The 16,960-nt window shown below is 64.8% G+C and overlaps 2 protein-coding genes across 2 annotated transcripts; one reads left to right on the plus strand and one right to left on the minus strand.

Annotated features, from left to right (window-relative positions):
* Positions 1-917: 917 nt before the first annotated feature.
* Positions 918-15,732, plus strand: WNK4 (WNK lysine deficient protein kinase 4). The gene is given in 20 exon segments (XM_054088021.1): positions 918-1,634; positions 8,201-8,373; positions 8,748-8,968; positions 9,063-9,220; positions 10,140-10,228; positions 10,305-10,524; positions 10,601-10,931; positions 11,355-11,485; positions 11,555-11,622; positions 11,709-11,850; positions 11,924-12,040; positions 12,114-12,269; positions 12,518-12,575; positions 12,713-12,865; positions 13,021-13,589; positions 13,882-13,975; positions 14,053-14,464; positions 14,554-14,756; positions 14,875-14,972; positions 15,052-15,732. Coding segments are annotated over 20 exon segments (4,434 nt in total). The 3' UTR covers positions 15,376-15,732.
* A 223-nt stretch (positions 15,733-15,955) lies between these two features.
* Positions 15,956-16,853, minus strand: LOC128854500 (cytochrome c oxidase assembly factor 3 homolog, mitochondrial). The gene is made up of 2 exons (XM_054088084.1): positions 16,601-16,853; positions 15,956-16,253 (listed from the first exon to the last, which is right to left on the minus strand). Exons 1-2 carry the CDS (start codon positions 16,809-16,811, stop codon positions 16,141-16,143), a joined length of 324 nt encoding a protein of 107 aa, XP_053944059.1. The 5' UTR covers positions 16,812-16,853; the 3' UTR covers positions 15,956-16,140.
* Between the last annotated feature and the right edge of the window lie 107 nt (positions 16,854-16,960).

The following is a 16,960-nucleotide window of genomic DNA, read 5'->3' on the forward strand; positions in this document are numbered from 1 at the left end:
GTGCCAGGTCTGGTATTGGTGTCTGTTCACAATGTCAGTGCCTGGTGCCCGGTGTCGGGTCCAGCTCCAGGTCAGATGCCAGTGCCCGTGTTGGTGCTGGGTCCAGTGTCAGCGCCTGGTGTCAGTGCTGGGTCCTGTGCCTGATGCCCGGTATCATCGCCTGGTGTCAGTGTTGGGTCCTGTGCCCAGTGTCAGTGCCCAGTGCTGGTGTTAGTGCCCAGTGTCAGTGCCTGGTGCCGGGTCCTGGGTCTGGTGCCCGTTGCCCAGTGTCAGTGCCCGGTACCCAGTGTTAGTGCCTGATGCCAGGTCCTGTGCCTGGTGTTGGTGCTGGTACCTGGTGTCAGTGCCCAGTGTTGGTGCTGGGTCTGGTGTCAGTGCCTGGTGCCGGGTGCTGGGTACTGTGCCCGGTACCCAGTGTCGGTGCCTGATGCCAGGTCCTGTGCCCGGTGTTGGTGCCGGTTCTCAGTGTCAGTGCCCAGTGTTGGTGCTGGTATCCGGTGTCAGTGCCCGATACCCAGTGTCAGTGTCCGGTGCCCCATGTCAGTGCCCGGTGTCAGTGCCCGGTACCCTGTGCCAGTGCCGGTGTCGGTGCCGGTGTCAGTGCCTGGTGTTGGTGTCGGTGCCCGTTGTCAGTGCCCAGTGCCGGTGTCAGTGCCCGGTACCTGGTGCCGGTGTCAGTGTCAGTGCCCAGTGCCGGTGCCAGTGCCCGTGCCCGGTGCCGGTGTCAGTGCCCGGTGTTGGTGTCAGTGCCCGGTGTTGGTGTCGGTACCCGGTGCTGGTGCCGGTGCCAGTGCCAGTGCCCGGTGCCGGTGTCAGTGCCCGGTGTCGGTACCCGGTGCTGGTGTCAGTGCCCGGTGCCGGTGTCAGTGCCCGGTGTCGGTACCCGGTGCCGGTGTCAGTGTTGGTGCCCGGTGTCAATGTCCGGTGCCAGTGTCAGTGCCCGGTGCCGGTGCCGGTGTCGGTGCCCGGTGTCGGTACCCGGTGCCGGTGTCAGTGTTGGTGCCCGGTGCCGGTGTCGGTGCCCGGTGCCGGTGCCCGGTGCCGGTGCTCGGTGCCGGTGTCAGTGTCGGTGCCCAGTGCCGGTGTCGGTACCCGGTGCCGGTGTCAGTGTCGGTACCCGGTGCCGGTGCCGGTGCCAGTGCCGTGCCCGGTCCTGCAGCGCCGTCGGGGGGCGGGGCGCGGGGGGCGGTGCCGGGGCGGGGCGGGGCGCTGCCCGTGCCGGTGCCGTTGCCGGTGTCTCGGCGGCGGGAGCCGGTGCCGGTGCCCGATGCTGCCGCAGCCCGAGCCCGAGCCGGGCCCCCCCCGGGCGCCCCCCGCTCCGCGCCCGCCCGCGCCGCCCCTCGCTGCGGGACCCGCGCCGCCTCCCCGCCCGCTTCAGCCGCCGCGGCTCGGCCGAGCTGGAGCTGCTGGGCTGCCCGGCACCGCCCGGGGGGACCGGGGCGTCCCCGCCGCCGGGAGCCCGGCGGGAACCGGAGGAGACGGAGAGCGAGGAGGTGGAGACCCGGGCGGTCGCTACCTCGCCCGACGGCCGCTTCCTCAAGTTCGACATCGAGATCGGGCGCGGGTCCTTCAAGACCGTCTACAAGGGGCTGGACACCGAGACCACCGTGGAGGTGGCGTGGTGCGAGCTGCAGGTACGGACACGGACCGCTGCCTGCTCCCCCAGATCCCAATCCGCTCCCCCAGACCCCTATTTGCCCCCACAGACCCTGTCTGCTCCCCCCAATCCTATCCGCTCCCCCAGATCCCTATCCGTTCCCCCAGATCCTATCCGCTCCCCCAGACCCCTATCCACTCCCCCAGACCCCTATTTGCCCCCCAAGACCCCTATCTGCTCCCCCAGACCTTCTCCACTCCCCCAGACCCCTATTTGCCCCCCCAGACCCTGTCCACTCCCCCCAAACCTATCTGCTCCCCCAGATCCTATCCGCTCCCCCCAGACCCCTATCCACTCCCCCAGACCCCTATTTGCCCCCCAAGACCCCTATCTGCTCCCCCAGACCTTCTCCTCTCCCCCAGACCCCTATCTGCTCCCCCAGACCCTCTCCACTCCCCCAGACCCCTATCTGCTCCCCCAGACCCCTCTCCACTCCCCTGAGCCTCTGCCAGTCCCCTTAGACCCCAGCCTGTTCCTTTAGACCCCTGCCCGCTCCCTCAGACCTCAGCCTGTTCCCCTGGACCCCTGCCCCCGAGCCCGAGCCCCTGCCTGCTCCCCCAGACCCCTATCCACTCCCCCGAGCCCCTGCCTGCTCCCCCAGACCCCTATCCACTCCCCCGAGCCCCTGCCTGCTCCCCCAGACCCCTGTCAGTTCCTCCCAAACCCTGTGTGTTGCCCCAAACCCCTGCCTGATCCCCCGAACCTCTCCGTGCTCCCACAGACTCCTGCTCATCCACCCAGACCCTCTGCCCCTTCTTCCAGACCCCTGCCCCTTCACCCCAGATCCTCTGCCTGCTCCCCCGAGGCCCTGCCAGCCCCCTTGGACCCCTGCCTGTCCCCCCAGATCCCTCTCAGTTCCTCCCAAACTCTGCACGTTGCCCCGAACCTCTTCCTGCTCCTCCAGACCTCTGACCATTCACCCCAGACCTCCCCGCTCGTTCACCCAGACCCTCTGCCCACTCACCCCACACCCCTGCCCATTCACCCCGGATCCTCTCCCTACTCCCTACGACCCCTGCCCGTTCCCTCAGACCCCTTCGAGTTCCTCCCAAACTCTGCCCATTCCCCCCAGACCCTCTGCCCGTTCCCCCCAGACCCCTCCCTGTCCCTCCCAACCTCTTCCCGTTCCCCCGCAATATTCCTGCTCGCGCCCTGTTCATCCCAGCCCATCCGCAGGGAGTGGGCGACGGTGGTCGACCCTTCTCTGTCCAGTTTCCCCAGTATGGGCAACTCCCTGGGCGCTGAGCCCCTCTGCCCACCGCTGCCGGACCCTCAGAGCATCGCTCCAGGGCTGGATCCCATCCCGGCCAGCGCAGGGACCCCAGGTCCCCCTGCCAGGCGTGTTGGTGCCCTTCTGCCACCGGGCTGGGGATCCCCTTGCTGTGCCCATCTCTGCCGGTGCCTCGGCAGCGCACGGGGCTCTTGGCCTCGACCCAGGCTCCCTGCTAACCCTGCTGCTCCTGGCTCTCCTGCCTGTCACGTGCTGTTTTCCATTTGCTTTTCCGCTGCCTGCACTACGGAGCACCTCGGGACGCTCCCAGTGCCAATCCCTGCTCCAGGGGTTAACAGGTGGATCCGGGGCCGGCTGCTGGGGCTGAGCACCCTGCTGCCTTCTCAGCACCCACCAGCCTGCGGCTTCCCCAGTGAAAGGGCAGCGGTGCCCTCTCCTGTGCCAGCCACCACGCGCATCCCTGTGCCAGTGCTTGGAGCTAGCTCGGAGGTTTGCTCCGATAGCCCTCGGCACGTGGCTGCGGTGAGCCTGGAGCTGGGCGTCAGTCGGGAGCAGGGGACAGTGCGACCTTGCTGCGCTCCAGCTGCTTGACCTTGGCTGAAGCGGTGTCCACAGGCACCTGCACGTGGTTTCTGCGATGCTGCCAGGGGCTCGGTGCTGGGAGCACCCGGCCCTGTGGTTTCCCGGGTGGCTGAGCAGCATCACCGTCTCCTCTGCTGCTGCGTTCCTCCATCCCTTGCGCTGCTCTGCAGCCTGGCAGCAGGATGCTGACCACGGGATGCCGAGGGCGGCGGTGAAGGTGTTGGCTCGACATCTCCTTCTTGTTGATTTTGATGGGCTTGATCTCATCCCCAGAGATGCGCAGGAAGGGCCGCGCTGTGGGGCTCCGTTTTCTCCTTGGAGACCCTGGGGAGGGGTTTCAATGAAGTCCAAAGTCTCCAACAGGCTCCTAACCCTGAGGTGGCTGCTGTGGTTGGGAGGTCCAAGTCCTTGTTTACACAGAAAAACGTGTCTTACGAGTTTGTTGTCATGTTCCTAAAGCCTTTGTGCAGCTGCAGGCGGCTGCCTGGGCTCGGTCCTTGGGGTGGCTGCAGCCCAGCAGTGCGAGAAGCGATCCTGAGATAGCGGTGGGTGATTTCTGGAGGGGCCGACTGGGGCCTCTTAGCGAGGGACGTGAAGTCTTTGGCCTCCGCCTGCTTTTGCGTGTTGCACAATTGCTTCAGCTGGTGGCTCAGCGCTCTCTCCCTTGCACGTCCCCAGCTCCATCCAAATGCTCCTGAGCTCCATTCGAGTCCCGCATCCCTTCGGGTGGCTGAAGCGCCAGCCTGCTGCAGGCAGGGAAGGGCTCTCCTTGGCAAGCCCAGGACCTTCTCTGGATGAGTCAGCCGTGCCCAGCGCGTCCCGCCTGGCTGGCTCCGCATCCCTCTGTGTGGGTCACAGCCCCTCGCTGCAGATGTTCCCCAGCTCCCCTGCGCTGGCAGCTGGCACGCATAGCGGGACTGGCGGCACAGCTCCCTGTCCTGCTCATCCCCACGGCCGGACTGCGCTGCTCTGTCCGCACCCTGCCTGGGTCAAGCAGCTCCTGCGCATGGATGGGGCTGGATGTGGCCCCCGGTGCCCATCCTGCAGTCCAGGACAGGGGTACGGGGGCTCTGTTTGGCACAGAGCTGGTAGCGGTGTCTGTGGCAGCTTTGGTGTCTTGCGAGGTGGGTGATGGGGGACGAGGCTGCACCTTCTCAGGTGGTGGAAAGGGGGTCAGGGAGCAAAGAAACTCCAATGGCGCGAGTCCAGCAGGCGCACACCAGCCCCACTGCCCGCCCTGATGGGGCAGTATGGGCTGGAGCCATGGAGAGCTGGTGGGACGTGTGTGTGGAGACTGAACTCCTGCTAGAAACCATTCCATTAGCATCTCAGGTCTGGGAGATCCAGCAGACCTGGCTCTCCTCTGCTGCCTGCTGTCTGTCCTTGCAGGGGAGCACAGCCCAGCTGTAAGCGAGAGCCCCTCGAGAGCTGGTGGGTGCTGGCAGCTCCTGTCCTGCACAGCCCTGGCTCCTGATCCCCCCCTTCCCCAGCCAGTATCCATCCATGTCCCACTGACTGCCCTTTATCCAGTGCCTCTTGTCCCCAAATCCATGTCCCACGAGGTTCTGAGAGCACACAGAAGCAGACTTTTTCAAGTTTGTTTGGTTTGTTTTTTTTCAGGAATCATGCAAAGAATCAGACACTGTGACACAAATACGGGATTGGAACCGCAAATAAAAATGGTTGTGGTTCTGCCCTTTTAAAAATAGCTTTGTCCTGTGTCTTTCACAGTTCTCTTTTTATTGCCTTTCAATTTTAAATGAATACCTGACCTCAGTCCTGACCTGTTCTGGTCTGGAGAGCCTCATCCAGCTGCTGGGATGGCTCCCAATCCCAAATCCCAGCTCTCTGTGCTGTCCTTACCCTTCCCATCCCTCCCCGGTGCTTTGCAACTTGGAGGTCTTTTTTGCCTGTCCCCTGCTTTCCTGTGGGACCCCTCTGGGGACCCGCCTGTCCCCGCTGTGCCGCTGCCCCCCGAGTCCTGAACACGGCGTCTGTCTTCACCTCCTGCCCACAGCCCCACTGTGACCTGTTTGTGCTTTCCAGCTTTAGACCGGGCACTATTTCTGTTGATAGGTGCTGCAGGCAGTAGGGAAGGAGGAAGCAGGGAGGAAACCAGAGGCCCAGAGCGGGATCAAGCTGTAAATACCTGGCTATGAGCGGTTTTCCTGTGGGTCCCCTTGGGCTCCCTGTGGGCAAGTGCAGCGGGCGCTGCTCCCGCACCCAGGTCGAGCAGGTAACCTCAGCTGAGGGGCACTTTTCATCCCGATATCCATTGGGATGAAAATGCACTGGGGTTGGGATCTGGGCTGCGACTGAGCCTGGTGAGGCACTAGGGTAGCAGCCAGGGCTCAGCCCCACACAAGGTGGGGAGCTCTGCCAGGGAGATGAATGAAGGAGAACCAGGGGATTTGCTTGACGAGAGTCCTACAGGCTTGGGAATGTGTGTTCATGCTCGTGACGGTGCATGAGGTCACGGCTCGCCAAGCAGTGCGGAGCAGACTCACCGTGCCAGGAGCTGGGGAGCTTGGGACCTCCTGCAGCTGGAGGTGCTGTGGCGATGGCTGGAGGGAGGCCACCTCCAGTGCCTTCTCCACACCCCACCGTGGTGTCGATACAAATGTCCCTCTAATGCATGTGTGCCCCCCTTTCCAGGCACGATTCCCGGGCTTTCCCAGGCTGCCACCAGGACCCCCCTGCGTGAGGCATCACGGAGCTGGGGCACCGTGAGGGCTGTGGGCGCTGCACCAAGTGCCGGTGCTTCCTCGTGCTAAGGCTGTGGCCTCCTGCCACAGAGGCAAGAGCCATCCTTGGCCACCACGCCTGCCGTCCCTTCTCCTGCGCTGGCCTCAGCTCCCACCGTTGGCCGTGCCGGGCTCCCTGGCAGCCAGCTCCTGGCTCGCAGGATGAGGCTGGAGCGCTGCCACCCAGCTCCACTCCGCCATCCCCAGCGTCCTCCTCTGCCCTGCACGAGGTGCCATGAGGGAAGGACACAGTGTCCCTGCGTGCGGGGCCGGGCGGTGAGGATTCTGCTGGCAGCCCTGCCCTCCCCAGTGCCCAATTCCTGCGTGCGCAGCTCCTCTGGCTGCTGTGGGGCCAGACTGGGCGCTGCTCCCCACTGCCAGCGCTCCGTGGGGAGGGAGAGCATCAGGATCTCAGCTGCAGGGTGGGCGGCTCATCCAGTAGTACAGGAGGAACGGTGCTTGGAGAGCCCAGCAGCCCTGGCTTGGATCCCAAAGACCTTGCTGCAAGCATCCTGGAGAGGCGACAGGGATTCTGCTTGGGGTTAGGGGTGCTGGCATGACTGATCCAAGCAGGATCCGCTCTCGCCGACCTAAGAGAGTGTGGCCAAGGACTCCCTCCTTGCCCCGTTTGCAGCCGGTGTTGGTTCCCCCATGCTGCTGCAAGTTTGTGGGGTGCGGTAAAGCTTGTGGGCTCCTCAGTGGGGAGCAAGGGGCCAGGGGGTCCGAGGGTGGCCGTGTCACTGGGCAGGGCGGCCAGTTTGCTGCTGGGCTGCGCAGGGGCTTCGGTTGCTGTTTTCCTCCTCGGGTATGAAAGGTCCCATTCATCCGGTTGCAACAGGGCTCAAGTTCTCATCTGGGCTGAGCTGGGTCCCTGAGTGTGTGTTAAAAGCAGAGGGGATTATGGAGCGGCTCCAGCCCGGCCGTGGGGCCGGCCGTGATGCAATGAAAATATTACGAAAGCTGATGGATGGCGGCTGGCGGCCAAGGAGCTGAGAGCGGCTCTGGCAGTGGGAGCGCGGTGGCCGCCTGCGGCAGCTCGGGTTTCTTTGGCCCAGAAGTGTGGGCTGGATGGGGGTCCTGGCTGGGCAACCCCAGGCTCTGCAGTGGCCGGGCCTTTCGGGCTGTGGGGCTGCAGTGGAGTTGTCGCAGAGGATGCTGCTCTGCTCCTGTCCGGAGCTCAGCAGGACACGGCTCCTTTTGGCTGCCAGCTCCCCTCTTCCTGCACTATGGGGGCCGTGTTCCTCCAGGACAAGTGGTCGGCATCCTCCTCGCTGGCCTCAGCTCCGCTCAGCACCCATGTCAGCGCTCAGCTTCGGTTTCCACTTTAATTAACTCGAGCAGGAGGAACATGGAAAAACTTGGGCTGGAGCCTCCCTGGCCTGCTCTCCCCAACAAAGGCCTCATTGTGGCTGTCCGGCACCCTGCCACGCCGGTGCTCGGTGCTGGGAGCTGCTGGTGCCCCTGGACAAGGGTAGGGCTGTCCCAAAGGGCAGAGGGGCTGCGCTGGTGGGCAGTGACCATTGCAGAGCCCCCACAAGTCCTGTGGCCTGGGTGGCTGCAGGCTGGGGAGCCCCATCCTGTGATGGGGTGGTGGGCACAAGTAGGGACGGGCAGCGCTGGCACAGGGTGACTTGCACAGCAGGGAAGCACACAGGCTTCTTGCTGCACCGTCTGTCATGGGAGATTTTGGCCATCCCTCCCCAAACCAGGGAAGAGTGGCTCCGTCCAGAGTAGTGCTGTAGAACGTGAGGATGTGGGGTGCAGCCAGGTGGGGTGAGACCATGGGTGGGATGGACCCAGCCCTACGTGAACCCCTGTGCTGGGGGACAGCAGGTCCGACCCCAGCTCTGCGCTGTGGCCACAGCAGCCCCTGCTGCCTCCTATGTAGGGAGTGGGGACGAGGACATGAGGGTCTCTTGTGAGCATCTCCCTTGTGCTCACTGGGGACCCCGTGTGCCCCTCTCACCTCCCCACCGGCTCCTGCAGACGCGGAAGCTGTCCAAGACGGAGCGGCAGCGGTTTAGCGAGGAGGTGGAGATGCTGAAGGGGCTGCAGCATCCCAACATCGTCCGCTTCTATGACTCCTGGAAGTCATCCATCAAAGGGCAGCTCTGCATCGTGTTGGTCACAGAGCTCATGACGTCTGGCACCCTGAAAACGTGAGAAGGAACCACCAGGCTGGGGTGCACAGGGTGGGGAATAGGGTCCCTGTGGTGACAGGGAGGTGAGGGTGGATACTGCTGGATGTTTGGAGACCCAGGAGCTCCACTGGCATCCAGGAGTGGTGTGGCCTGGGCACTCCAGTGCCGAGTGGTTGCTCACCCTGGCCGGCTCCTGGCACGGGTGGCTCAGGGAGCTTGGCTGCTCCTGGGCTCCCTTTCTGCCCTGCTTCTGCAGATCCCAGCCAGGGAGGGCACTGAGAGCCCCTGACTCCAAGATGCTCTTTGCATGGGCACCTGTGTCCAGATGGGCTCAGCACAGCAGGAGGAGGGTGGGCTCAGGTGTGGGGCTGAGCCCTGTGGGTCTCCTGTAGCTATCTGAAGCGGTTCAAGGAGATGAAGTTGAAGGTGCTGCAGCGCTGGAGCCGGCAGATCCTCAAGGGGCTGCATTTCCTGCACACCCGCTCACCCCCCATCATCCACCGTGACCTCAAGTGCGACAACATCTTCATCACGGGCCCCACCGGCTCGGTCAAGATCGGGGACCTGGGTTTGGCCACGCTCAAGCGAGCTTCCTTCGCCAAGAGTGTCATAGGTGGGGTCCTGGTGCGCCTGGGCTCGCGGCTGCCCTCGGGGTGCTGTGGGTGCATCGATGCCCTGGGGGTGCTGAGCCCCATTGCTGCCCCCAGGTACCCCCGAGTTCATGGCACCAGAGATGTATGAAGAGAAGTACGACGAGGCTGTGGATGTCTACGCCTTTGGGATGTGCATGCTGGAGATGGCCACCTCTGAGTACCCCTACTCGGAGTGCCAGAACGCTGCCCAGATCTACCGCAAGGTCACCTCGGTGAGCGGCCCTGACTCCCGGGCTGGGTGCGACACTGCCAGCTGGTGCCATGGGCATGGGAGTGGCGGCGAGGGAGCCTGGGGGTGCTGGAGGGCACCTCAAAGGCCATCCACTTCCACCCCCTGCCATGGGCAGGGACACCTCCCACTGGATCCGGTTGCTCCAAGCCCCATCCAACCTGGCCTTGAACCCCTCCAGGGATGGGTCAGCCACCACTGCTCTGGGCAACCTGGGCCAGGGCCTCCCCACCCTCACGGAAAACATTTCTCCCTAAGATCTCATCTCAATCTCCCCTCTTTCAGCTCAAAACTGTTCCCCTCATCCTCTCCCTGCCCTCCCTGATCCAGAGCCCCTCCCCAGCTTTCCTGGAGCCCCTTTCAGTCCTGGAAGCTGCTCTAAGGTCTCCAAGGAGCCTTCTCTTCTCCACACTGGGGGAGATGTCAGGCCTTGCTGCTCCCCAACATGTGCCGCCATGCAGGTTGTGCAGGCAGCTAAAAATAGCGTGGATAGGGTGAGGACGCTGTGCCAGGACACGGTGCGTATTGAGGGCAAGGGGGACATGGCTTGGCCAGACCCTGTGTCCCTCACCCTTGGCTGCCAGGGTGTTAATGGGGTGGAACGGGAGGGAGTCGGCTCAGCCAACCCTTGCCCGTGGCACCGTGGCTGCCTCAGCTGGTCCCGGCCGGCTCCTGCCTGCTGGGGTGGAAACCTGGAGCCCCAGGGCATCCTGATTCCGGCTGCCACACGTGGCCAGGCTAGTGATGCTCTGTCCCCACGTGTCACCTGGAGCTGACGGGGCTGTGCCTGGGGGAGCATCCAGCAGCACCGTGGCCCTGTAGAGCCTGGGTCCAGCCCCTGGAGCCACAGAGCTGTGGCAGGGTGTCATCACAAGAGATGCTGACACTTGTCACCCCCCCAGGGTCTGAAGCCCAGCAGCTTCTACAAGGTGAAAGTTCCAGAGCTGAAGGAGATCATCGAGGGCTGCATCCGCATGGACAAGAATGAGAGGTGGGGTAGGAGCAGGAGCCTGGGTGGCAAAGCCCCTCACGGCCCCGTGCCCTGTGCTGAGCTGAGCTCCCTGCAGGTACACCATCCAGGACCTGCTGGAGCACTCCTTCTTCCAGGAGGACACGGGGGTGCATGTGGAGCTGGCCGAGGAGGACGATGGTGTCAAGTCTGGGCTCAAGCTCTGGCTGCGCATGGATGACACCAAGAAGCTGCACGGCAAGTACAAGGACAACAACGCCATCGAATTCCTCTTTGAGCTCTACAAGGACGTGGCAGAGGAGGTGGCCCAGGAGATGGTGGGTGCAGAGACGGAGGGACCCTGGGTACTGTGGGGTCCCTGCATCCTGACATGACGAACCCCCTCCTGTGCAGGTGGTCCTGGGCTTCGTCTGTGAAGCCGACTACAAGCTGGTGGCCAAGGCGGTGCGGGACCGTGTGGTTGCCATCAAGCGCAAGCGGGAGAAGCTGAAGCGCGCCCAGGACGTGCCGTTGCCTCTGGAGCCAGAGCAGCCACCGGGTGTCTTGCAGTTGCTGGATGAGCTCAAGTCCCCGCTGCCGCCTGGCACCCCCACACCTACCCCAGCTCCCCCTGGCTCCGGGGATTCCGTTTTTGGCAGCGCCTTCCCACCAGAGCCCGAGGAGCCGGAGGCTGACCAGCACCAGCACTTCACCTACCGGCACACCAGCTGCTCCTCAGCCACGTGTGCGTAGGCAGCGGGCAGGGGGACAGCAGGGCAAGCGGGGTGGAGGTGGTTGTGTTCCTCCTCACCTCCAGCCATGCCCTGCCCGCAGTCCCAAAGCCTTTTCCTGGGGGTGCAAGCTAGGGAGGGGGCTTCGTCTCCAGCCACGCTCATGCAACTGTGAAGGCTATGATTGAAGAGGGGCAGATTTAGACCAGACAGGAATTTCTTCACAGTGAGGGTGGGGAGGTCCTGGCCCAGGTTGCCCAGCGAAGCCGTGGCTGCCCCATCCCTGGAGGTGTTCAAGGCCAGGTTGGATGGGCCTTGGAGCAACCCTGATCCAGTGGGAGGTGTCCCTGCCTATGGCAGTGGGGTTGGAATTAGATGATCTTTAAAGTCCCTTCCAACTCAAACCATTCTGTGATTCGATGACTGCTCCTCCACAGCCGACTGCGAGACAGATGGCTACCTGAGCTCCTCCGGCTTCCTGGACTCCCCAGACCCAGCGTATCACAGCTTCTCAGCAGGGGACCCCGCCAGCCCACCACCCACCCACCCTGCACGCTGCTTCCCCACGGTGAGGGGAGCTCCATGGGGCTGGGCTCGGGGCAGCCGTGACGCCGGCTCACATCGTCTCTTCCTGCAGAGCATCGCGGTGCAGCTGCCCACCGAGAACCTCCATCCCGCCAGCGGATTCTCCTCCCCGGTGGACAGGTGAGGCTGCGGGAATCCCAGGGGCTGAGGTGGGGAATGCAATGGGAATGGCTGCGCTGATGCTCCAACGCTGGGGCTCCCCGCAGCTACGCCTCAGACGTGGCCTCCGGCATGAGCGATGGCTGTGAGGGGCTCTCGGCCGGTGAGCAGAGCGCCAAGCTGCCACCAAAGCGGGCATCTGGGAAGCTGCTGCGGCGCCGTGCCCGGTCCAGGCTGCGCATCACCAACGTGAGTGCTGTGGGTGCTGGGTGGATGGGTGGGTGGGTGCCCGCTGGGGCTAAGCCAGCCCTGCCACCCGCAGATCTCCGACAACAACGACCGGGTGGTGGAGTGCCAGCTGCAGACCTACAACAACAAGATGGTGACCTTCAAGTTTGACTTGGATGGGGACAACCCAGAGGAAATCGCGGCTGTCATGGTGAGGGCGAGGTGGTAGCAAGGGTGGGGGCTGCTTGGCCATGCCACGTGCTGACCAGCTTCTCCGCCGCCAGGTCCACAACGAGTTCATCCTCAAGTCGGAGCGGGATGGCTTCATCCACCGCATCCGGGACATCATCCACCGTGTGGAGACCCTGCTCCGCAAGGATGGGCGCAGCACCACCGAGATGCCTGAAAGCCCCGAGGCCGAGCGTGGCACAAGCAGCCCCGTGAGTGTCCAGCCGGGCCCTGGGGAGCCCAGCGGGGAGCAGACCAGGGTGCAGCGACCCCCAGCCCCGTGCCTGCTCCCCCAGGTCACTTGCCTGCTCCTGCGATGGGTTGTGGTGCCCCACTGCCTGGTGGAGCCACCAGCTCCTGTCCCTCCATGTGGTGGGGACGCGGTGGGAGCCAGCAGGGGCTTGGCTCAGCCTGTCCAGGGTCTCTGCCCTGGTGCTGGGCTCAGCCTAATCCCTTTCAGCAGGCAGACCTGCGCTTGCCGGAGCTCTCGCGCTCCATCTCCTCGTCCTCACTCAGTGGTATGTCTCTGCCCCAGTGTGGGCTCTTCCCGTCCCCCCAGCCCCATGCAGGGCAGGTGACAGCCCTAGCTGAGCTCAGGGGTCCCAAGGGGCACATCCTGCCCTGGCTGAGCACCGGCTGTCACCCTGTGCCACAGACCTGGGCTGTGCCAGTCCCAGCCTCTCAGTCCAGTCGCCCGTCCTGCCATCGCTGAGCAGCTCCCAGTCGGAGAACGACCTCGCCAGCCCCACGGAGCCACCGGCAGCCCCAGCCCCTGAGCAGCAGCCGGCAGTGCCGGGGTCCCCCACAGGTACCAGCCCTGGCAGGGCCAGGCACAGCCGTCCCTCTGGGGCTGCCAGGTGCAGTCACCACACTTGGCCAGTCTCTCACTGCCCAGGGCTCGGAGCAGCCTGGGCAGAGCTGGAGGGGGCTCTGGGGCTGCTCCCAACTCTCCTCTCTCCGCAGGCTCCGTGCAGACCTGGCCCCTCGTCTCTACGGCTCCCTCCTGGCTGACAGCATCACCGATGTTCCCACAGACCCCCCCAAGCACCCCAGGGAGCCCCATCCCACCAGCCGTGCCTCAGACCCTCGCGTCCCTGCTGCCGCTCCCCACATCCCCCGTCCCCAGCAGCCCCCTGAGCCCCACTGCCACCAGCTCGCCCTGGTCCCCCACCGCCCCACTCCTGTCCCTGGCCAACGTCTTCTCCCTGGCAGTGATGAGCGTGGCGCACACGCTGCTGCCCGCCGTCTCCTCCATCGCCAGCTCCGGAGGGCACCTCTACCCGCAGCTGCTGCCGCGGCCGCAGAGCCTGATCCTGGGGCCACCGCGCTTCACCTACCCTGACCCTGCCAGCATGGCCAAGCCAAACCCGGCCAGCGCTGGGACACCGGGCTCAGCGGGGGCTAACGTCCCCACTGCCGGGGCACCTGGGCCATTCTCTGCCCCTGTGCCAGGCCCTGCGGGCAGCGAGGCCACAGGGACAACCACGCCATCGCTGAGCGCATCCACACCAGGGAGCCCAGAGAGCAGCACGGTGAGCGTGGGGGTGGCAGAGGGTCCTCAGGGCGGGACTCGGTGGCGGCTACATGTGCTGGGGACCCTGGCATCGGGCAAGAAGTCCCTGGGGTGCAGGGAGCGCTGAGCAGGGGTGGGTTCTGGATGGCAGGAGCAGCAGAGCGGACCTGGGTGCGGTGGCTGATGGCACTCGGGTGACTGCAGGGATGGCACCAGGAGCGCCTGGGATGCGGGGAGCACTGAGCAGGTGGTGGGACCCCAGAGCAGCAGTAGGGAGCGTGGGGTGGCTGATGGTGCTCGGGTGTCTGCAGGTGCCACCCGGCTCCAAGTCCAGCCGCACACTCGTCATCTCAGAGTCGCCAGCGCCCGGCGTGCCCAAGATCCGGCTCTCAACCATCAACGAAGGTGAGGTGGGGAGGGGTCACTGTGCCCTGTGTTGTCCTTGCACCCTAAACCCCATCAACTGCCTCTGTTCTCAGCAGAAGCCAAGCCCCGGATCCTGGGCCGGTTCCAAGTGATGCCAACGAAGGACCCGTCTGGAACCTCCCTAGTGCCAGGCAGCGTGGAAGGCGAGAAGCGCGGGGCAGAGCCGGCAGCGAGCAGCTCCCCCCTGCCTGCAGCCCCCGACACAGGGATCAGCACAAGTAGCGACTCGGGCTCGGTGCTGGGGATGGCTGAGCAGGATCCTGAGGCAGCGCTGGCTGAGGAGGGGACGGTGGTGCCAGCTGAGAGTGACCGGGACGGCCCTGGGGAGGAGGGCACTGAGAACACCCCACCAGCGGTGCTGAGCCAGGTGTGGCTGAGCTACTCCCGCAGCTTGTCCTACCTGAGCAGCGATGACAGCGAGAGCGAGGACGAAGAGATCTGGGAGGAGCTGCAGATTCTGCGCCAGAAGTGAGCAGGGCGGTGGGGCAGAGGTTGCAGGAGGAGACAGTCTCCCCTTCCCTGGTGGCTCAGCTGCCAACCTCCTATTTCCTCTCCAGGCACTTGGCCGAAGTGCAGCTGCTGCAGAGCGCCCAGAAGAAGGAGATCGAGGAGCTCTACCTGCGGATGGGGAAGCAGCCGCCACTGGGCATCGTCTCCCCTGCCGCCATGCTCTCCAGCCGCCAGCGACGCCTCTCCAAGGGCAGCTTCAACCCCTCCCGCCGCAACAGCCTCCAGCGCCTGGAGCTGCCGCAGCCCCAAGGTGCTGCTCCTGCTGTCCCACCTCCCTCCCAGGGCACCGGGGAGCCGGTGGGATGGGGACCCGGGGGTGCTCGGGTGCAGCTCGGAGCCCCCCACTCAGGGCTGCTCTGTCCCAGCAGGCATCATGCGCCGTAACTCGCTGAGCGGCAGCAGCACGGGCTCGCAGGAGCAGCGGCTGAGCAAAGGGGTGACCTTCGCTGATGACTTCGGACGGATGGTAAGGGGTGGGGGGCTGATCCTGTTGCTGGCAGCGCTTCCAGCGGGACCCAGCTCACCACTCCGTCTTTCCCCAGTAGCCGGCTGGCCAGGAGTGACTTCATGAACTACCTCAACCAAGTGCCTACTGCCCTGGGATGGCGAGGAGCCCCTGCGCCCCTCAGGGGGACGGCGTCAGCCTTGGGGCAGCCACCACCCTCACAGCGAGGGGTGCCCGGCCCCCCGCTGCACCCGTGGCTGGGTGCCACTGCCTCTGTATCAGAGGGAGGGCAGCCCTGTTCCACACTTCCCCTCCACTCTTTTCCCTCGTTGTGCCTCAAGGTCCCTTCCCCACCATTCCCAGCCCACTTCCTCAAGGACGCGTGCAAGGCACTGCCATCCTTCATGGCTTTACTCCACACTGAAGCCACACAGGTAGAACCAGGCCCCACCAGCACCCTGCCCTGTACAGAACCACCCCCACTGCACCCCAGCCACCAGATGTCCCCACCCCTGCTACCACGCTGCCCCCCAGCCCCGCTCCCTCCGTGGGGCCAAGCCCAGGGCTGCCCCGCTCGCTGCTGCCCTCGTCTCACCCCACACAGCTGAGACTCAGCTGGCTGCGGAGCACAAAGAGCCTCCCTCAGCCCCATAAGGCGATGGAGCTGGTGCCCCAGGAATGGCAGCGGGGGCACTTTGTTATAAACCAATGTCTGGAAAGCATTTTCATAAATATGGATTCAATACAAGCAGGGTCTGTCTGTCAGCATGTGGGGCCACTGTCCTTGCTCTTGGCTCATGATAAGAGCACAAATGAGCAAGATGAGCAAAAGCAAACTGCCCCATATCAGCGGACACTGGTGTGGTGACAAGATCCTGAGCTGGACTGCACCCACCAGCTGCTTTAACAACAGGCGTGGATGTGGGTTCCAGACAGGGTGTTTATTGAGGAAGGTGACGGCCAGGTGGGCACCCCTGCCCTTCCCAGCAGAATCCCTAGGCCAAACCCCAGTTGGCTCTCCAGGAGGGGCGGCTGCTGCAGGGGAGCCCCATTTCCCCAGGCCACACTGCAGGCCCAGGCAGCTGCCCCATGCCTGGTGCCAGGCGCTTCCCCTCTGCTCCAAGTCCATCCTGCCCCACAAGGGCTGCTGTTCAACCATGGGGTAACCGGGGCTGGGCGCTCTCTCTGCTCAGCTCGCTGCGCCCTCAGCCCGGGCCCGGGCCCGCGCCCGCGCTGCCTCTGCCTCCTGCTCCAGCTCATCCAGAAACCGCTCCTGCGACACCGAGTAGAAGGTGTAGCCGTCTGGGGGCAGTTAAGGAAAGCGGCCACAGGCAGAGGGTGGGTTGAGGAAAGTGGCAATGGGGGGGCGAGGACAGCATAGCTGGGGAGGGCGTCGAGGAGAGCAGCGATGGGGGGGTCAAGGAGAGCGGTGAAAGGGGGTTCGAGGAGAGTGGCGAAGGGGGGTTCGAGGAGAGCGGTGAAGGGGGTTCAAGGAGAGTGGCGATGGGGGTTCGAGGAGAGCAGTGATAGGGGGCTTGAGGAGAGCGGCAATGGGGGCGGGGGTTAAGGAAAGCTAGGGGTTGGGGGGGCTGTGGGGTAAGGGAAGCAATGAGTCAGGCCCACCCAGCCCTCCCGGTCCCGCAGGATACAGATGCCGAAGGCCACAGCACCGACGACGACCGCCATCAGCGTGTTCCGGCTGCGCAGCCGCCGCTGCAGAACGCGCTGGCGCTGGGCGATCTCCACCTGCGCCATGAGGCGGCGCTGCTCGGGGCTGAGCCCCGGCTCTCGCTGGGGGTCGATGCGCCGCGCGAACGCCGCCTCCCCGCCCGGCTCCCGCGGCGGCGGCGGCGCCTCCATCTTCCCCCACGGCCACTTCCGCGTAGCGCGGGGCGCTACTTCCGGTAGAGACTCTGAGCAACGGGACGTTACTAAGTGACGTCACTTCCGGAGGGGGTCCCTGGCCAATCGGATCGCGCTTGGGACAGCGGCGTCGAGCGATTGGGGCT

This window comes from Cuculus canorus, chromosome 25, assembly GCF_017976375.1.
Source record: "Cuculus canorus isolate bCucCan1 chromosome 25, bCucCan1.pri, whole genome shotgun sequence".
Taxonomy (NCBI): Eukaryota; Metazoa; Chordata; class Aves; order Cuculiformes; family Cuculidae; genus Cuculus; species Cuculus canorus.

Bases quoted from the DNA above. Each gene is read 5' to 3' on its own strand.
- LOC128854500 (XM_054088084.1), bottom strand. From the start codon at position 16,811: ATGGAGGCGCCGCCGCCGCCGCGGGAGCCGGGCGGGGAGGCGGCGTTC. The intron at 16,254-16,600 runs GTATCCTGCGGG...AACTGCCCCCAG, and splicing joins TGCTGTGGCCTTCGGCATCT to ACGGCTACACCTTCTACTCG.